Source organism: Cavia porcellus, unplaced genomic scaffold (genome assembly GCF_034190915.1).
Source record: "Cavia porcellus strain 051 isolate PalLab524CR breed Dunkin Hartley unplaced genomic scaffold, mCavPor4.1 scaffold_23, whole genome shotgun sequence".
Classification (NCBI taxonomy): Eukaryota; Metazoa; Chordata; class Mammalia; order Rodentia; family Caviidae; genus Cavia; species Cavia porcellus.
Window position 1 is genome coordinate 42060522 of NW_026947506.1, and position 21841 is coordinate 42082362.

The window sequence follows — 21841 nt, forward strand, 5'->3', positions numbered from 1 at the left end:
CGAATTTGCGATCTTCCTATTTTGGCCTCGGAGTGCTGGGATTACAGGTGTGCATCATTACGCCTGGCTTTGATTTTACCAAAAGCTCTTAATTAAAAAAATCTATATTACCTAGCAAGCGCAAGGCCCTGTGTTCCCCCGCAGCACAACAAAACAAAAAACAAATGCACATTCGCATCAATGCAAATACAATGCGTAAAGGTGCCATTCAGTCCATTGAGTGTCAAAAAAAATTTTTTTTTTCATCTATACTGGTGTTTGATGGGGGAACTTGAGACTTTCCTGAACATCCCCACTGAGGAGCTGTCCTCAGTGGGAGAAAGAGGCAGGGGCACGCGGGGTCCGGAGAGAAAGTCCCTTAGATCCTGGCGGCCGCAGGTCTCCGAGACTTCCGCTCAGAGACAGTCAGCGAGGAACGCGCGGAGTCCGGTCGCGGAGGGAAGAGATCAGGAGTCCCAACCAGGCGCTGAGCCGGCCCGCCCCGTTCCAGGCCGGAGAGGAGGCAACAGGCTACTCCAGGCTGCCGACATTGCCTGGGAGCCCCCATGCAGACCCCACCGCCGGACATACCCAGTTGCCGGCGAAGGCAGCCAGAGGAGCGCTGGTGGTGGCGCGCGGGAGGCAGGGGCGCAGGCGCCGTGCGCCGGGAGTCGGGGGCAGGTCAGGGCAGCCCAACAGGCCCCGCCTCCCGCTGTGGGGGGCGGGATCGTGATGACAGATAGGCTTATGAGCCAATCACAATATGTCCGTAGCCCTGCGGGGCCAGATGGGCGGAGCGGCTCCAGAGGGGTGGGGGCGTCTGGGGGAAGCCTCTGGATGAGGGGCGGGGCTCCATGGAGATGGACAGCGTTTCCAGCCAGTGGGAGACGGAAACTGTCCCGTTAGCGCCGGATTCCCGCGGGTAGGGCGAGGCGGGCGGCGCCGAGGGCATCCCGGGCCGCTGAGGGCTTCTCCTGACGAGGCGCGGCAACATGGACCGGATGGCTAGCTCTATGAAACAGGTGCCTAACCCGCTGCCCAAGGTGCTGAGTCGGCGCGGGGTCGGCACGGGGCTGGAGGCTGCAGAGCGCGAGAGCTTCGAGCGGACTCAGGTAAGGACGGGGGAGGGGGACCTAGGCATCTCCGGGGCAGCCCTGGAGACCCTGTGGCCGGCACAGTGTTGGAAAAGAGGAGGGGTCTTGCAGGCCCAGGAGAGGACTGGGCAAGCGGGCCGTGAGCAGGGTCATCTGGCGCGCGGACCCAGGAGTCGGGGACCTGGGGACACCCCTGCTGGCCTGGGCAGAGGCGGGGTGGCGGGACCCGAGCGTCCGAGTGGAGCCGTGCCAGGAAGGCACCGGGCAGCGGATCATCCGGGATGGCGGTAGGGGAAGTTGCCGAAAAAAGGGGTGCCCTATAGGAAGCCCCTTGAATTTGCAAGTGTGGGGGCGCTGGCCTGTGGACGCGAAGGGTGAAGGGACCTTTCTTCCCTTTTTGAGCGCATCGCCTCTTGGTTGCACTGATTTGTCCTGCACCCTGAGCACCCCCTTCTCGGCGCCTCTTGCTTGGCTTTTTCCAGCCCCAGCTGTCCGCCCTCCGAGGGCCGAAAGGATCTGAGCGCAGAAAAGGAATGTAGGAAACGCGAAGTGCGGCCGAGCCTGGAAAATGACTCGGGGCTGGAGGAGGGGCACAGGAATCGGGGCGCCAAGCCCGACTCCCCGCCGCTTGTAAAGATGAACTCCTGGTGATGCCTAGAACCCTGACTTGGGGTTTTGGTTTCATTCCCCAAGATGCGCCTGACAGCTAATAGGCAGACCGCCCTATTTGTCTGGCCTGACCAGGGCTGCGAGCCAAAATTCCTCAGTGTTATCAACAAAAAGCCACAATCCATTTTTACCTCCGAGTTTTAATGCTTGGTGTATTGGTTGGACTGAATAAAGCTGACATGTTTATGGTATTCAGTTCATTTGTATGTAAAATCCATTTCAAAGAATACAACACTTCTTTTAATCCCAGTGCCAAAGTTGTATGGGCTGATTTGTTCTCCGCTTTTGCTCCCAGTGGGACCTTTGAAGATCTACTTGGGTTTCTCCTACCAAGGGCTGGTCCTCTCCCTGGCCTTCTTTCTACTAGTAGGAAAGATGGAAGAGATAGTGAGGGCCTGAGTGTTCTATAAAGGGAATCTTGCAAAGAATAAAGCTTTTTGCCCTGGGGAACTTAGACCTCTGATTCCTAAAACCTGTGGCCACACCCACAAGTGTTTGGAGGCTTTTAAAAAGGATCATCCTACCCAGGAGAGGAAGGAGAGATGACCATTCACTGTACCACCCAGGGGCTTAGAGGTTGTTTTCTGGCTTTAGGGACTGGACCCCTGAAAAAAAGAAAGTTTGCTTTTGGCCTTAAATAGCTGCTTGATCATGTGAGACATGAGACTTTCTCCTCCACAAAATTATATATATATATATATATATATATATATATATTAGATAATATATATTATATGTATAACATTATATAATATATACATTATTGAAAGAAAAAAATAGTTGCTGTAAGAACTCATTTCTGGAGTGTTAGGTTGCAACTGCAGCAGTGGAGAAATATGCTTTGTAATGATCCACTCTAATGATAGAAATTAGGTTTGTGAATGTTCCCAGATATGACCAGTACATGTTGTGGAACACTTGGCCAGGTTTCATCGTTTGCATGTGCGGGTGTGTGTCTCTGTGTGTGTGTGCATACACATGGAGGATATGGATTGGAGCAGGAAAAAAATCTTCTGTTGAACCTCTGTTGGGGGGAGTAGGAGAAAAAAGTACCATCTTAAAACAGCATTAGTCAATCTGGAAAAATTTAACTTTCTTACTGGCTACCTATCAAGTTATTATGAGATATAAAAATGAATCAGAAAAGTTTAATGAGTTAAGAGACCAAGAGAATCATTCAAGGTCTACTAATAATTTAAACTAATTATGATGTTTGGCACCATTCTAAATATAGTACTTCAATGTATTCTTTAATCTTTGATAAGAATTTACGAGATGGGTTTCAGCTGTGTTGTATTCCGAGGAAATTGAGGCATAGAGAGGTTAAGTAACTTGCAGGAGCTGACACAAGTGCAAGTGCTCCCAACCTTTAATCAGTTTGCAGTGCTTCAGCGCCAGGCAGAACCTTGGTATCAAAGCGAGAACACTTTTCAGGTTTGCAGCTGGGCACGTGTGATGTGTATGGGCCGTGCGTCATCAGACAGATTGACCTTTTGTTTTGTTTTGTTTATTTTGTCTGACCTTTCTAAGCTTTGGTTTCCTTATTGTAAAATACTAATATTACTTACCTTGTAGGTCTATTGTGGGGATCAAATTAAATTATACCCCTGAAAGCATTTTGTAGAAGGTGGAGCAGCATTTCAGGGATTATGGTTATAATCTGGCAGGGGAGAAGATACACAGAGAGCAAACATGTAACTGACTGTGCAGGCTCTGATAAACTTTTCTATAGGAGGATGGAAGGTAATAGGATCATTACCCCAGCACCAGGATGAAGGTGAGGCTGTCAGGCTGCGGGAGTGGTTAAAAACTCCTTCTGCGTGAGTTAGCACTTGCCTTGTGGGGAAGAAGGGACAGTAGTATTCCAGCAATGAAGAATGTTAGAAAGAAATAGTGGGATCAGAAACACAGCGGAAATGGGTGCAAAGGAGGCTGCTTGGATGAGACTAGCAGAGAGTGACACTGGCCAGTCTCAGTCCCCTGTCTGGTCACCATTTCTCTGTGTTGGCTCTCAGTAAACTCAGCTTTCTGAGGCCAGGGCTGTGCTTGTATCTTCTGATGTTTGAGGTTTGCAGTAAGTGGCAAAGGACCTATAGTCCCAGGGTAGAAAGTCACTGCTTAACCAGGGAAGATAGTTTTGGGCCTAGGTGGGTACCTCAGCCTTAGGCCAGAAAGGCATCAGTAACTGCTTGATGGCCCTAAGTTCCCTCCCCAGCCTAGCTTTGGGCCCCACGCTAAGGTACCTGATGACCTGTGTCCCCTGTCTGGACCCTCAGCCAGTCTTGCTGTCTCACTCCCAATAGCCTGTTCCAGGAAGCCTGCACCCCTTTATCTCCCTTAGAATCAGCCTCAAACATCACATAGCCATTGTCCTTGCCTGAGTGGGGACAACTGACCTACTTGCTGGTCTAGCTGCTGCCATACCCCCCATTTCCAACCACTTTCCTGCTTAGCATATCACAAGCTTTCAGGAGTTCGGGACATGAAAAGTAGCCTTGCTCTCCAGGAAACTTGCTGTAATGGTAGCTTGAGAGAGCAACACTTTACAGTTTATAAAGCATGCTTTTAGCTATCACTGGTGTGCAGGATGGTTGGGGATGATCCTTGTCATCATCTGGATGAGGATATGGTGACACAGAGTTTGACACCTTGCCCAGGGTCATTGTGGGGATCACATTGCTGGTGAGCCACAGGGTGGAGATTCAAAACCAGGACTTCTGGCGCCAAGTCACAGGCCCGTCCTACCACATGGTCCTCATAGTTGCAAAGAGGGTGATTCTGGAATGAACGCTGAGTGAGGGCTGCCAATCACAGACAGACAAAATACCCTCACTGTATTTATGGAGCCGGACAATGGTTTTCTCTATGGTTTGTTTATTTTCCTAACATCCATTTAAAAAGCACATACCATGGAGGGGACGCAGATGAGTAAGCTGAAGACCAGCTCCAGAGGAACTGTGAGTCAGTGGGGAAGTGGGCTGGCCAAGTGGGGCTCCTAGGGAGTCAGAGGACATGCCACACCAGCATCACCTCAGCCTTAGAACCACAGCGGGATCTCGGTTCTGTCTGCACCATTAATTCAGAGCCAGCCTTTTGGCCAGCACCCCACAACCTGCTCGATGCTGCCCTGTGGTGGGCTGGGCTTCCAGGAAAGGGCTCAACCTTCAGATTCAGAATGGCTTAGAGTGAAGCATAACTCAGAGTCAAGGATCACGATGCATCATGCACCAGGAAAAGTCAGAAGGGTTGGGTTCTCCAGAGGAGGAGAAAGAAGTATTTCTTGAGGGCCTGCTGGTGCTAGGAAGCTGCTAGGTGACTTAGGTCCATTATCTCATTTAGGATCTCCAGTTCACATTCTTTGTATCTTGATAGCTCAGGTTCAGAGAGGCTCAGTGATTTTTCCATGGCCACACAGTGAATAAATAGAGAAGGTAGGCCTCAGAATCAGATAATGTAGGTGGGTGTAGTGGCATATTCCCATACTGCCAGCTACAGGAGGGGAGGCTGAGGCAGGAAGAACACATGAGTCCAGAAGTTTGACATTAGCCTGGGCGGCATAGCAAGACCTTGTCGCAAAACAAAAACAAACCAGGTCTTGTGGTACACACCTATATTGCCCGCACTTTGGGAGGCTAAGGCAAGAGGATCACAAGTTTGAGTCTAACCTGGGCAACTTAACCACGCCTTGTCTCAAAAATAATAAAATAGGCTAGTGCTATAGTGCAGTGAGAAGAGCCGTGGTCTAATCCCCACTACCACAAAACAACAAACTCAGCAAAACAAAAACAGAAGACCAAGTCCTTTCTCTGTGGTTGAGTTGGGAGGGTTTCTGCCATCTGGCTCATGATGTCAGCGGATGCTCAGCTTTAGATTCCCTAGCTGAAAGGTTTAGGATGAGACTAAAAGGATAGTGTTTCTCAGTCACAGCCACACATAGAATAATCTGAAAAGCTCTTTTTTTTTAAAATCAGTACCGGGGATCGAACTCACGACCGCTTGTTTGCATGGCAGGTGCTTATGCCACTGAGTTAAATCCCCAGCCCCCTGGAAAGCTCTTTTAAAAGAATACTGTTTTCTAGGGCTGACTGTGCAGGGGCTCTGTCTGAGGACATCTGGAGTGACCACTGACAATTTGTCCCCAGAAGTTCTCTTGTACAGCCAGGATGGTGACCTTAGCGCCGGAGCTCTGTGAGCTCTCAGATGACCACATCCGGTTTATACCTGCAAAACCAAGATGTCCACGCTTCCCTCAGGTCAGAAGAAGCTGAGCCTTAGGTTTGTTCTCTGCCATCAAATGCTCAGAGCCAGGCTGTATAGCATCCTGAATCTCAGATCTGGCGCTCCCTCTGGACCTGGTCCTTCTTGGGTGAGGAGCTTCTGGTTCTCCTGCCTGTTGGCCAGGTATGGAAAGTGCACCCATTCCCTGAGGTCTGCACAGGCACCTTCTTGCAGGAGAGCTGTAAATGAGCCCTCTTTTCCCATTTAACCTGCAATCAGGATTAGTTTCTTGTTTTCAAGGCCTGTGTCTCTCCTGTCACCTCCTTCTTCTCTTAGCCATGATTGAAAACAGGAAGCTATGAGCTTTCTTTGGGCTGCTGGCTTTTGTACTCTGGTTTTCTTTTCACTAATAATAATGACATTCACTGTCCACTTACTTACCTTGTACAAGTGGAAAAGGCCTCCTATGAACTAACCTTTTCAGTCTTTGCAACACATTTATAAATTATAACACAGAGTGTCCCTTATCCAAAATACTCAGGAACAGACGTGTTATGGGTTTTGAATGTCCTTTGGATTTTAGAATATTTCACATATATAAATAGAGATATCCTGGGGATAGGACCCAAGTCTAAACACAGAACTCATTTGTTTCATTTACATCAGCCCAAGATATGTAGCTAGCTTTATTTATTTATTTTTTTTATCGGTACCAGGGATCGAACTCACGACCGCCTGCTTGCAAGGCAGGTGCTTATGCCGCTGAGCTAAATCCCCAGCCCTGTAGCTAGCTTTATACAGTAAAGCTCTGTGTTTTGACGGTGGCCTATCATGTGAGGTCAGGTGTGGAACTTTCAATTTGTAGCATCATGTAAGCATTGACAAAGTTGGATTTTGGAGCATTTTGGATTTTAGAATTTTGCTCTGCTTATAATTCCTATCTTACAGAGGGGAAATTGAGCCTTTCCAGGGTTAATAACTAGCTCAAGGTTCTCAAGCAAGTAACAGAACTGAGATTCAAAGCCAGAACCTGGCATTACACTATTGCTGTCTTTGTCCCTCTGTCTTCTGTCCCTCTGTGGTGCTTGTCTCCTACCCATTCTCTTTATTCTCCCTCCCCCATGCTTGGAATCTCTAAGGCACTATGCTCACCATACTTCTCTTTTACCATCTTCTACTTCCTTTGCCCCTCACCCCCTATGGTCTTGGTTCTCACCTCCATGACCTCTTCTCCCCATCTCTCCCTTCTGACTTCTTCCCCTGTGTGACCAGTTCCCCCAGGACCTCTATACCCCCCCTCCACCCCTCTTGTGGTCCCTGCCTCCCCACTTCTCACACAGCTGCATTCTGGTGACTCCACTCTTTGATGTCCCTTTGTCTATCCCTGCTCTGCTCACTATGCCTGCCTTTATTACCTCTTGCCTGGATGGCTGTCATCCCATCTTTCCCCATACAGCCTGTGCAGAGGCATTGTTCCCAAAGCCCAGCACTGCTGCTGCAGCTCCCTTTTTCAAGACCCTTTGCTGATATGATGTGACTTTAGCAGGTTCCTGGCCCTTGTCCTTTTCCAGTCTGAATTTACACTAGATAGTCACTTCTGTTTGCCTCCAGTAGATGATGTATTTGAGAGAGCTGGGGTCCTTAGCTACAATGTGTTATTCCATTTATCCAATCCCTCATCTTGGCTTCCCTTGTGGACATTAGGCTCTTGGGGGCAGGCTGTATGTCTTAGTACCCACTGGAGGCCCTGGCAGGAGGCAGGGATGTTTGCCAAGTGTGTGAACATAAACAAGTGGGAGAAGCTGGGCACAGTGGCTCACACCTATATTCCCAGGTACTTAGGCAAAGGTAGGAGACTTGCTTGAGGCCAGCCTGGGCAACATCATAGAGACCCTGTTTCAAAACCAAGTGCACAAACTAACAGCCAGAGGATTTGCTGTGGGCAGACCTCTTCTCATAAAGCACTTTTCCTCAGCACATTTTGATTTTCTCTGCCTGCTCTGATGTCACTGATGATTGGTTCCTACCAAGTGGTCACCCTGTGTGTCAGGGAAGCCCCCAGCCTGCTCCTGAGAGCTGGGCTGGAGAACCTCCCAGGAGGAAGCCTCTAGAATCTAGAACAGAACTAGGGCTCAAGTTGGTTATTTGTGTTCAGAATGCTTTGTGAACATTCCTGAAACATGGTCCACTCTTTGCCCATGCTTTTTTCTCATAGTTCTAGAAAATACCACCAGGGAGAGAGCCTGGTCATGTGTTCGGGGCATCTGCGTGTGGCTGGCTGCAGTGTGTGGGTGTGAGAGTTTGCAGCAAGGCCAGAGAGCAACCTGAGTGCAAAGTACAGGTCAGAAATCGCTAGTCTGAAATACAGGATGTACTGAAATCTGAAGCTTTTTGAGCACTAGTTCTGCAAGAGGTAAATTCTACAACCTGAAACTTTAATACACAGAAGTCCCAAAAATATTTAAAATTACCTTCAGGCCAATGTGTATAAAGTACCTGTGAAAATTAAATTTCTTCTGTAAAGTCCCACCCCTGAAATATCTCCTATGCTTGCAAATATTTCCAAGTCTGAAAGAAAAAAAAAAGCAAAATCCGAATTACTTCTGGTCCCAAGCATTTCAAGGTAAGGAATACCCAGCCTATAATCTGTGAGTACTCCTTGGAGAGTGAGAACATGACTCTGCTACTGAATTTCTCATTTCAAACTGAGAGTTGGAAAAGATTTTGGAAAGTCCTTCCAGCCCTCAAACGGTTATTTTAGCTTATAAAGCTCCTGCAAGCCAGCTTCCACACTGTGAAGTAAGGAAATGCATTTCTACTGAGCTCTCAATTACTGTCTTCAAAGAAGTTTCCATATTCCCCCTATATGTAAAATGGGCACCAGGAATGGGGGACAGGGAGTTGGGGCCTCTCAGGGATGTCCTTCAGGAAAGGATGGAGCCTGCCTGTGTGGCCCAGGATAACTGATTCTCTGCTCCACATGGGCTTCCAAAAGTTCCTTGCCTGGCTGACTGCAAGGCAGGACTGAGGACTGTGACATGCACTCATCCATTGGCCTGCTGGCTGTGCTCCCCAGGATACGACAGGCAGCATGGAGGAGACTGGGTGTGGCAGGGTGCGGCTTGCCGGTGGCTTGTCCCTGCTGTAGCCAGAAGGGCTGATGGTCTGGAAGGCTGCCCACCTTCCAGGGAGCTTGGCAGCCCCACCTCCTGGCAGGGTGGAGGCTGCTTCCTGTTTTCCTGCCTGGGCAGGCAGGGAGGAGCTGTGTTCCCAACCTTGGGCTGTATAGCCTGACACTTGGGAGGGAGAGGGACCAGGATTTAAGGTGCCCAAGGCTCAGCCAGCAGAAGAGAGAATGATGTATTGCTTATCTAAGAAAGGTTGCTGCTACCACCTCTGCTAATAGTGCTCTGAGACAGCTCAGGAAGCTGGTCTGTGTCATCCAGGAAGCGAACATTGCTTCTGATTTAGTAACAGTCAATACTGTAATTTAAAAGCATGTTTGTCCATAACCTCTATTTGGCCACAGAAATCATGTAATGGCCCTAAAGTTTAGAGAGGTTTAGTGACTTGCCTTTGAACACTTAGGAAGGGGCAGAATTGAGGTATGGTTTGGGGTTTTTTTTTGAGACAGAGTCTCACTATTTAGGGCAAGTTGGCCTTGAACTCATTATGTACCCCAGGCTGGCCTCAAACTCATGGTGATCCTCCAGTCTCTGCTCCCCCAAGTAAGTGCTGCCACATCCAGCCAGAATTGAAGTTTAAACCTGGCAGGTCTGATCCTGAATGTTCCATTTCATCTGCTGTCTTCTTTCCTCCCTGTTTTTCTTTCCAGCACTGAGTATTAAACCCAGAGCCTTCACACTGAGCTCTATCTCCATCCATCCATCGTCTCTTGTATCTGAGATGATCTCACTAAGTTGCTAAGTTGCTAAGCTGTCCAGGGTGGATTTGAACTTGCAGTCCTTCTGTGTTAGCCTTTCAGAGTATACCCCACCAAGTTCCCAGAGTACTCCAAGTTCTGCTCTCTTAATGCTTCTCTCTAAAACTTAACCCTGGCCTGAAGCTGACAACTTAGAAAAGATAGATTCCCACCAGTGGATTTATTTACCATTTAAAGTTGCTTTCAGAAGAAAAAATTTTGTAATGCATCTAACCATCAAGAGACCTAAATCAAGAATATGTGTTTAAAATCAAAACAAAACAAAAAAAAAAACCACTTAAAAAAAAAGACAACCTAATGGAAAAATAGGCAAAAGTTACCTCCCTGAGGGCAAGCAAATAACTAATAAGCATATGAAAAGGTATGCAGCTTCATCAGTGATCAGGAAAACGCAGGTTAACATTATGAGATGCCTTCATGTCCCCTTCAGGGTGACTGAAAAACAAACAAACTTGACTAAAAGCCACCACAAAAACCCTACAGTGCCGTGCATTTCCGAGGACAGAGTGGTGGAAATGCTGTGTACTGCTGATGGTGCTGTAAACTGGTCCTGCCACACTGTGATCAGCCCATTGTTTGCCTGAAGTCAACGTGTGTGTCAAGAATTAAGCACTAGCCAAGAGGAGTGGCATATACCTCTAATCCCAGCTACTCATGAGGCTAAAGCAGGAGAATCCCAAGTTCAAGTCCAGCCTGGGCAATTTAGTGAGACTCTGTTTCAAAATAAAAACTGAAAAGGGGATGGAATGTAGCTCACTGTGAAGGTTCAGCCCTGAATACTGCAAAAACCAAAACAAAATATCAAAAGGAACCCAGAAATTTCACTGGTAGTTATATACCAAACAAACAAATTTACATGTACCAAAAGATACTTAGAAAAATATTCATAATTGTATCTTATAATAGTCCTAACCTGGAAACAATCCAAAAACCTATGGATAGGTAAGTTGTAATCATAGTCTTTTACTAGAATACTCTACGCTATGAAAATCAATATACTCTGACTACATTTAACAATATAACTCTTGGAAACACAAGGTTCAGTAAATAAAAGACAGACACAAAAGGACACCTTTATATTAGATTCATCAAGGAGACAAAATGAAACATGTACTTAGGGAACTTGTTTAGTTGGATCGTAAAGCAGTAAGGACAAACAGAATGACCACTAAAAGTTACCCCTGGTTGCAGCCGGGCAGACTAGCAATCGGATGGGTGAGCCAGGGGCATTTCAGATTTTGGTCAGCAATCTGCTTATTAGCTGGGTGGGATAATTCACCAAGCTTAACATTCTTGTTTTGTGCAATTTTCTGTATTTCTGTTTTATTTTGAAATCCAAAGGTAAAAGGCAAAGACAGGTCTTCCCGGGAAGTAGGACACAGTGTCTAGGAACATCCCCTTATCTATCCAAACCTCCTTTGAGGTCTTTTGTAGACCTCAAAGGAATGTCATTGAAGGCATTCCTGATCCTTTTCTACAACAGGGGAGCTTTTGATTTATGAATCATGCACGTACAAGCAGCCGTTTCCCGGTACTGCTGCAACTTGTAGTCGGGAAGTTGCGACCTATCATTAGCCTACACTTAGCATGTTGCCCTTGGCGTCCATTCATTTGTGTCTTGTGTCTGCCTCGCTTAGTGGCACAGAGCCCTAAAGTTTCTTACTCATCTCTAGCGTGTTGCCCTGAGAGCTAAGGCTCAGCGCAACTCTGTGAAACACAAAGTAAATGAGTGGTGAAAAGTTCCCAGGGGGAGGCCCAGAGAAGACAGCATGCCTCCAGGCTCAAAAGAAATTTTTCCGAAGAAAATCAAAGGCCTGAACTGCAGCCGCGCATTTCCCTCTCAGACGGGATTGGTGAAAGGTGCCTGGCCAGAGGGACGCTGCTCGCGGACCCCCTAGGCTGGCCTAGCCCAGATCCCAGAGCCTGACGGTGGCCCGGAGGAGCGACCGACTTCCACGTAGGCTGACTCCTCCGCAACTCCCTGGGGCGCAGCGGTGAGCTGGAACAACTAGCCAGCGCAATTCGATCAAGCTGTAGCTGACAGGCAGGGAAGCCGGGCCTCCTGTGTAAGATTACATTTTATAAGGAACAGAAAATATGGGGAAGGGAAGCAACAAAAAAGGCTCCTCGACTCCCAATCCTGAGAATCAGGCAATAGTGGACACTGTACCAATATACATTAAGCGCCATTTAGAGAGCCTCATAGACCAATTCAGGAATGAAGTTATCAATGACCTGAAGCTAGAAGTATGCAGAATAGTTAGAGAAATGCTAAGCACCACCCAGGAAAAAGCAGATGGTGGAGTGGAAGAACAGAAAAAGAGGGGAGAATTGCTTGATGGAGAAAACAGAGAAAGCATTGAGTATGTGAAGCAGGTGCAAAGGGACTATCAAGAAATCAAGAAGTATACCCAAGACTGGCATAACAGCTTGAAAGAAACTAAGGACAGACTATCTGAATTGGAGGGCAGACTTGAAACATGGGAGAATGAAATGAAAAACTTCTTAAAAATAACAAAGAAACACACAGCAATAATACAAAGACAAGAAGATGATAAGAGGAGCCATAACTTAAGGATTAAGAACATAAAAGAAGAAGTAGGGACACAAACAAGTGAACTACAAAAGCTACTCACAGAAATAATCCAGGAGAATTTTCCTAATTTAGCAAAAGGTAAAGATACTCAAATGTATGAGGCATACAGGACCCCAGCTACCTACAACCCTAACAGAGAAACACCCAGGCATATAATAATAAAAATTCCAGAAATTCAATACAAGAACAGAATATTAAAAGCTGTAAGAGACAAGAAACAGATCACTTACAAGGGAAGACCCATCAAAATTACAGCAGATTTCTCTTCACAAACCATCAAATCACGAAGAGCATGGGGAGAAATAATTCAAGCTTTGAAAGATAATAATCTACAGCCAAGATTGAGATATCCTGCACAACTGTCCCTGGAAATTGATGGAAAAACGAGGTGCTTCCAAGATAAAGAGGAACTGGGGGAATTTGCAACCACCAATCCAACCCTACAGAAAGTATTGCAGGATATTCTAAAAAAAGAAAAATACAAAGAACCCAGAAATAGTGGCGGGGAGGCCACAACGAATGGAGCAGAGAACAAAACGAAGAAGACAAACTGACAGCTACTGACAGAAAAAGAGCTCAACAGAAATGAGACAGAGAAGATTGGATGATAGGAACAGCTTTTTTTGGAGAAAATGACATCTTAATAGGTAATGCTGATTTAGTACCATCTTGTTTTGAAGTCTCATCTAGCTTTTGTTCTTCTGTCTCCAATGGTCTAAACAGGTTGTATCTTATTGGATTTTACTATGTACGATAGTATAAGAAAAAACCTTTTAAAGACAAGGAGATTATACAGTGACCATTGTTCATTTTCTGTTAGTCGATTCTAAATACTCTATAATGCTGTTATTCTCTTAAATGGATTTACATTGTTTTGATATACTTAATGCTACAGTATATGAAGTTGTACTCAAGGACTTCAGGGAGGGAGTCAATATGGTAACTATCTTTGGGTCAGGATTAGCTGGTGGTGAAACACTATTCTGCTTAAATGGTTATGTTTTGATCTGCCCTGATTCGCTGTTAAGCCCTCTTTTTTTCTCAATCTCCACTCCATTATTTACTTTTTTATTTTTACCCATTTAATTACAGGGAAAAATATAGCAGGATATAATATAGTAACCCACTTTGACTTTCTATTATCTTGATTTGAAGCCCTGTATTACTCTCACCATCTTGTTTTTGACTGAGGTTCCTATATTCTGTTTTGCTGGATAGTATCAGGTTCGAAAGTTTAGGCATCAGCTGAGAAGATAATGAGATTCATTATAACGCCCATTCTCGTTGACTTTTATCTACTTTTGAAGACCTACAATGTCTCCAATGTTTTGGTTTTGTCGGTTTTATTCTTTACGGTTTTGTTCAATTGTATTACAACTAATGATATAGGCAATTCTATTAGAAATAGCGGGAGGCATTAGGGTAACCATTGTTGATCACCTTGTATTATGTTTTTATATTATCTATTATGTCCACCCTTTTGACTTGACCGATTCTGTTCTGTTATGTCACATTTGGTTTTACTCTCTTCCAAAAAAGCAACAAGAACCGTGGGAGCAATGAAACCCAAAATGTGTAATAGTCACTGTACAAAAGAGAGGAAAAGAAAGTGCTCTAAACTATATAACTGCATGTATATTTAAAAGTATAAGATAGAAAATGATATCACAGAGTTTTATTGGATCATTGAACAGAACTGTTTGCAGTATCATTGGTGGAATGTCCACTCTACAAGCTTTAATTTTGTGACTTGAACAATTATTTCTAAGATGGCAATATGTAATCCATTAACTAGTGATTTCCTACTGCGCATTTTTTTATTCTGTAAATCTGTATAACTTGTACCCCTTCACTGTTTTTTTTTCTTTCTTTTCTTTTCTCCTTAAATAAAAATTTAAAAAAAAAAAAAAAAAAAAAAAAAAAAAAAAAAAAAAAAAAGAAAATCAAAGGCCTGGGCAGTGGACTTTGAGCCTGTAATCTCTCTCTTGGCTCCCATCCTAGAGACACTGATGCAGATCACAATACAAATGATGGAGCCCTGAGGAACTGTCCTTAGGAAAATCTGGGAGCATGGTTGATGTTATCAGGCCCTGACTGAAACCTCCACTAGTGATTTCTTAGTGTTAATTTTATTTATTTATTTATTTGGAATTCTGTATTATTTCTACCTTTCCCCTCTGTTCTTGTTTTTTTCTTTCTTTTCTTAAAAAAATTAAAAAACAAAAACCTTAATCTTCTAGCAGGAGTTGTTCATCCCAGTGGATGATGGTTAGGTGTGACAGATGCTATGTGAGCTCTCCTGTCTCCTATCCCTTCCTGGGCTGAAAGCAGATGCCTCCCGGTTACATTTTCTTTGGGACTGTCTTGACTCATGCCATATTCTTCCCTAACATTTTCAGGAGCTCTTGCAAGGCAGGAGCATTTTCAAGGCAGGTCCAAGGTAGCTTTCTTGGAGCAGTAGCTCAGCCCAGGGACTCCCTCTCTCCAGGCTTGTCATTGTAGCATTGGGGAAATACCTACCCCAGCTGGCAGTGTTGTTTAGTGGTGGAGTATGGGCTTAGCATGCCAAGATCCTGGGTTTAAGCCTCAGTAGCAAAGGCAAAAAAAAGGAACTGAATGAACACCAGCCATGTTGGTCCCACTGGTGAACCAGGAACCCTGAATGTGGAAATGGATCAGCACAATGGGGACCACCAAGGAAGCCCCACCTTAGGAGACCTGGCCTATGTATGGGGTGGGTGGTGGTTCCCTCCTGTTTCCCTGAGGCCCCTGTGCAACCTTCTACCTGGGCTACCCTGCTGGCCAGAAAATGCAGCCCAATGTGAGCTCTTTCTTGAGGTGCACCTGCCCTCCCCGTGCGTCACACTTTTGGGGAATGTTGGTTTCTAGACCGCACTGTGGTTGAGGAGCTGGCTTTCCCCTGTCGTTGTTGTCATCCCCGTTCTGCTCCTCTGCAGCTGGTCTAGAGCCCTTCTGCCTGTCTTCTCTGTTGCTCTCTGCATCTGCCTGTCCCCTTTGCCTTACTTGAGGGCTCTTCTCCTGCTTGAACTGCAGATTGCACGACCAGTGGCTGTCCTGCCCTCTCTGGTCCCTGCCCTTGCAAGATTTAACTCTCTGACTGACTGGGCTCCCTTTCAAAGGCTATTGGCTTGTATCACTCACATTTAAAAATCTGTGTTGTGTTCCTCTCAGCTGAAACCCAAACCTGGCCAGACTTAATGTCCTGCTTCTTCCTTCCTTGAAGTCCAGTCCCTCCAGACCCAAGAGCACTTGCCCAGCCCGGTCCACTCCCTCCCTTCTCTGGTTTCCGAGGCCTCACAATTTTATTTTCCTGCCTAAGATGCCTCTCCCATTTTGTCCACCTGACAGACTCATCTTTCTTTTCAGGGCCACCTCACATATGCCCTCCCCGGGGAAGTTTCCCCTGCACTTCCAGCTAGATTCGTAAGAGAGAACAACAGATAGAATGACCCTCATCTGCATGCTAAGAACCGCAAATGTTTCAGATTTTGGAATATTTGCATATTTATAATAAGATCTCTTGGGGATAGACTCAAATCTAAACACAAAATCCATTTATATTTCATGTATGTGGTACACATATAGATTGAAAGAATTTTATACAGTGTCTTTACTGTCCCTGCATTTTACCTGTGACCTGTCACATGAAATTAGATGTGGAATTTTCAGCCAAGTGTAGCAGCACACAGCTGTAGTTCCAGCACTCTGGGAGGCTCAGGTAGAAGGACTTCCAGTTGGAGCCCAGACAGGACAACTCAGTAACTTAGCAAGACCCTTTCTTAACATTTTAAAACTGAAAAAGGGCTGGGGATATAGCTCATTTCCCTGGGTTCAGTCCCTAGTACTGAAAAAATAAAACAGATTGTTGAAGCATTTTGGATTTTGGAGCATTTTGAATAGGAGATGTCCAATCTGTACTTCTGTGTCCTGCAACAAAGGCTTTGTCCTGCATATTTATATGCTTATCTGGATCTGTCCCATATGGGACTGTGAGCTTCCTCCATAGCTCTTAAACCTTATTCGGAGATTTCCTCCACCCGCCCCAAGCACAGTGCAAGTACACCATGGCACATTTAATATTGCCTGAGCCAACAACGCCTACTAAGGGCCTGATTGCATTTGATTGTTGCTACAACTGAAAAAGGTAGAGGGCCTGGTCCCACTCCTTAGGTGGGTGCCTGACCTGAGGTGATACATTTGACCTCGGTTTTGAGAGCACTGGTGGGAGGAGGTGAGTGCATTCACCAAATGCACAATTTAGTGAGGGGCATATTTTGAGAGCGAAGTTTTGTGTGCCACTTCAGTACCCCCAGAGCCAGTGGACTAGGAGCTGGTGTTCGAGGATGTACATTCTCTAATGGCCAGTGGATGGTTTAGGAGTATGAGATAGAATAACACTCCACCCTACCATGTGCATGGTGTTACACTGCAACCTATGAGTATGTTACATGGCCAAAGAGACAGGGAGAGTATCTTGGACCATCCTGGTGGACTCTTCTAGTGATGTCCACCCACAAAAGTAGAGATCCTTCTTCAGGTGCATGCAGAGACAGTTCAGCATGAGAAGGACTTGGTGTGCCATTGCTGCCTCTGAGATGCAGGACACATATGCAAGGACCAGATGGGAGCCTCTAGCACTAAGAGTAGCCTCTGATTGACAGCCAGCGAGGAGACACTGGGACCTCACGCTGCAAGGAATTGGGTTCTACTAGTCTGAGTTTAGAAGCGGAGTCTTTCCAGAGCCTGCAGCAAGGATGGCAGCCTTGCTGACACTTTGGTTTCAGACCTGTGTTGGCCTGTGAGCCTGCATGATGGTGTGATCATCAAGGCCTGTTGGTTCAGGCTGCTGAGCTTGTGGGAATGGGTTCCAACGGGGATAGTAAATACAGAATGGCAGGTAACCGGAGCTCCAGGGCAAGAGGCCCAAGGCATCCCCGCCTGGCTACAGGGACCGCCCACCCGCTCAGGCCGCAGCAGTCCTTGCTGTTTCATTTGTGCGTGCTGTGGCTGTGGGTCAGACGTTGGATTTCCACACTTGGCATGAGTTCATAGAAGTTGTATCCTCAAATGACAATTCAGCAGCTGTTCAAAATATTTCTCCTGCTGGGCCATGAAGTTCTTTGGTGCACTTCCAAGTTTGAGGATCATAGATATAATTTATTTGACTTAAAAAAAATTTTTTTTTATCAACTGCTGTGCTATTTTAAAAGGTGGGTGGGAAATCCCATTGTAATAATGGGACCCTGGTGGCATCACTGCTGGGAGGGGAGTTGACATACAGACGGACGTGGGGGAGGGATACTTCAGCGATATCCTCAGACATAACCGGCTGTGTCCTAATGCTATTTCCGGCTCATGGTGGGGGTCCGGAATGTCCCCAAGATTCTTGAGCAGCCCAGTGCGCACTGCATTAGGAAGTGTCACTTCTTCAAGGTGGTCTTGGTAGTCAGCTTTCCATTACAGTAATAAATGCTAGCGAAACCTGCTTATAAAAAGAAAGGTTGGTTTTGGCTCACAGCTTTGGTACCCTGTTGCTTTGTACCTGTTGTGAGCCAGTGCATCTTGGTAGGAGCAGGTAGCAGAGCAGAGCTCTTACCTTATGCTTAACAAGTGAAAAAAAAAAAACAGCAGCTGGTCATGCCGCATGCCCATAATTCCTGCACTCTAGGAGGCGGGAGCAAGAGGTTTGTGAGTTAAAGTGCATGCTGGGCCATTTCATGATTTTATCTCGAAAATAAATAAATAAAATTAAATTTTAAAAAGGGCTGGGGATGTAGGTCACCACCTTTTATGGTGCTGGAGATGGAATCCAGAGCCTCATGCGTATGAGATGACTGCACTATATTATGAGGTCCCTGCTTTTCAGTGGGTAATTTCGATGGGCCTATGCTCCCTGGAAGAACTCCAAAATTCAGACTCAGAATTTATCCCATCTTCTGCTTTCTAATTATGACTGTCACATACAGTTGCATAAGTTGAGCACTGCACAAGTTTGGGTTTCTTCTGGTCCTGGGCTTCCTGGTGTTCACCTTTGTAGTATACAACACAAAATAATTTTGAAAAATCTTCTGATTTTAAATCAGAGGGCCACATAGAATGTCATAATGTAGCGTATGGCAATAAATGTGAGGCCCAAATTACTAAACCTATTGGACTTCCAACATTGTTAGAGCAGGAAGAGGTATGGGAGATTCTTTAATAAATGATTGGAAGCCAGAGCCACAGATATGTTTCTTTTCCTTTGTTTTTAGGCCATGGTAGGGTTTGAAGTGGGAACCTTGTACTTAAAATATGCTACCCTCTTTCCACTCTTTCCAATTTTCCTAAAGGAAATTGTGGAGTAGAAGGGAAATTACCCTGCACAGGGCCCATGCCACAAGTCAGTGCCTTGGGACTGGCAAGGGGACCCACTTTACCCAATGAGTCCTGGCTGAATCCCAAGTCTGTGGGGCCTCTGAGCCTGGGCTTCAGAGCCAGACAGTTCACCTGCTGTGGGTGCCAGGTGGACGTCTACAGAGGCCACGTGCGCCTGGATTAATCCCAGTCATTTACATAGAGACCCCTTGTAAGAGCATCAGTGGTAGTGAAAGTCTATCTCACACTTCTCCAGGTGAGTGTATGGTGTGGACACATCTGCTCTTACTACCATTCTCCCTTTCTGGTCCTCAGTGATGGCTCTGTTGGAGGGTGGTGGAGCCTTTAGCATGGAGTAGTTGCACAACTGTTGGACACAGAAATGCAGAGCTCCTGGCTTCCTGGTTTATGTGCTCCTCTCTGAGGCCTGAGTTAAGGGCACCTGCTCAGGCTCACGCACTTCAAAGTCCTTGAGCTCACTGTAGCGCTGCTTCGAGGTGGCATGCTGAACCCCAGAGGCAGTTCCCCGGAGCAGGCAGAGAGTTACCTGCACGCTGACCAGAGCGCGTTGACAGTCTTTGAGTGGCTTTGGGAGTCTGTGCGCTTCTGATTCTGTGGCCTCAACAAAGGTGTGTTAAGACGCTAGCTCAGAAAGGACAGCTGAAGTGATGGAGGGTAGCAGAGCAGAATCCTGCTCTGGAAAGAAGGGAAAGCAACCGTGCGGTAGGTGGGCCAGGAAGAACACTGGCTTGATGTCAGAAGTCAGGGGTTCAGCCCTGACACTGCCTGTTGCCACTCAGCTGATCTTGAGTTCTTTGATTTAGATTTTATTGGTGTACACCTATAGTCCCTGTTGCTTAGGTGCTGAGGCAGGAAAATGACCAAGTTGTTAAGTGGCTGATCCACTTAGCAAGACCTTGTCTCAAAAAAGAAAAAAAAAATCCTGTCTTGTAGACTTTTGCAAAACGCCTGGGGATGTATTTCAGCATTCTCTGGGTTCAGTCCTCGGTACCTGTGGTGGATTGCTAACTGGTGCTCACTGATTCAGCTGAACTGAATCAGTGTGGTGCTGAGTAGGGATGGCCCACCTGTAGACTGTTCCCGAGGTAAAAAGGAGAACTGGGGGGAGGTGGTGGTGTTGGTTCTTGTTGGTTCTCCTGTTGCCATTGGTTCTCCTGGAGGAGCTTGTCGAGCTTCTTTCCTGATATGAACTTGGCTGTTCTCATTGTCAGAGGAGCTTGGGACCTTGTTGTTGCTGAGAATGACAGTTCATTTTGGGCGGCCTGTGGTCCTTACTTTACTTCTTCCTAGCTCCAGAGGAGGAGCTGGTGTGCTGGTCCATCTCCAGGAGAAGCTTGTCACACTGGCTTCCTGATACGAACTCAGCCGTTTTCTTTGTTGGAGGAGCTCAGTACCTTGTTGTGGCTGAGGATCGCTGTGGTACTTTTTGGGGAAGCCCTGGGTCTTTACTTTGAGCATTGCTTTGTGGTTCCAATGCAGAACCTTCAACCTACTGGCACAGACTTTGTAGCTTCCATCGCTGACCTTTGAGCCTTCCCAGTGCAAATCCATGAAACAGACTTCCATGAGACATTGCTGTGGGCTCTAGGCCCCCAGTTGGACTCACAGTGGGGCATTATTGTGGGCTCTAGGCCATAGGCTCTATGTCTTCAGCTGGACTCATAGAGGATGTTACCGTGGGATCCAGGCCCTCAGCTGGATTCTTTGGGTCTTAGTGTATGGACACAGGTCCTGTACTCTCTTTTCTATTTGACTCGTTGGGTGACCATTATAAAATAATACTATAAATTATGTCCCATGTCCCATGTATAATTGTTTTCCTTGCAAACCCTGACTATAACAGTACTATAAAAATAAAGAATTTTTTTCACATATGTGTAGCTACAGGAGCCATAGCTGTATAACCTTGTTACCAAAAAACAAGTTTCCTAGTCTAGCTCTTTCCCGTTTGCCAACCATTTTTTCCTTTCCAGAAGTAACCAGTTAATTCCTCTAACTGCTTTAGTTTGCAGCTGTTACGATCCTGCCACTCTGGAAGGTATGAAGATCTTTCCATGTGTCCACATGCGTCTTTGCATTCCTGTGACAGACTTTCCCCTCCACTTTGCCTATGTCTTAAATCTGTATTGTGTGTTAACTATAAATGCTAGAGGAGGCTGAGCACCCAGTGTATTTTTTTTTTTTTTTTTTTTTTTATCCTTTCCTTTCCTCTGCAGATTTTTGGAGCAACTCATCAACGTTGTTTGCCTGGGTTTCTGTGTATTTATCACTAATTGCTCCAGAGTGCTCCCACTAATATGTCACCTAATACAATAAATGTTCCATCAATTTCATCATCCTAGGGTCAAGTGAGAATTCAAATGGACAAGGGCTTTGTAAGAAGTCAGGAATCCTGAAGATGACATAAGCTGGGGAGAACCACTACTGTCTGGAACTTTCTTCTCAACCCTCCACATTGAAGAATAATTAAAATGCAAATGAAAGAGTGTTTCCTGTTTCTATGGGACAAGAAAAGATTCCTGCTAAATACTTACTAGAAAGACAGCCTAGTGGTTAGGGTGTGGTCATCACATGTTCTGTATCAGGGGTTGCTCGGATCCTGAGAGTTTAGAAAATTTGTTTTCATTTATTCTAGGTCCCAGCTGGATATATGTGCAGTGTGTTTTGTCATAGGAAATGGAAAATAAAAACGAAGCAATCAGAGAATTTTATTTTTTTATTTTTATTTTTTTTTCTCTCTTTTTTTTTTTATTTAAAGAAAAGGAAACGAAAAAAAAATACATGGAGATTAAAGAATAAAAGGGTAGAAAAATAATACTAAATTACAGACAAACAAAAGGTAAGAAATTGCCAGTTGATAAGTTACAAATTGTCTTCTTCGAAATGGCTGTTTAGGTTATAGAATTAAAGTATTTAGAATGACATTCAAAAAAGTGACCCTACAAA

At 45.7% G+C, this 21841-nt stretch overlaps 1 protein-coding gene across 1 annotated transcript in view; it reads left to right on the forward strand.

The window, feature by feature from the left end:
- Positions 1–872: 872 nt before the first annotated feature.
- Positions 873–21841, forward strand: part of Hip1 (huntingtin interacting protein 1) — a 152179-nt gene continuing 131210 nt past the window's right edge. The window contains exon 1 of the mRNA XM_003470091.5: positions 873–1091. Within this exon, the coding sequence (XP_003470139.1) occupies positions 972–1091 (120 nt within the window). The 5' untranslated portion in view covers positions 873–971. The remainder of the gene's footprint in view (positions 1092–21841) is intronic.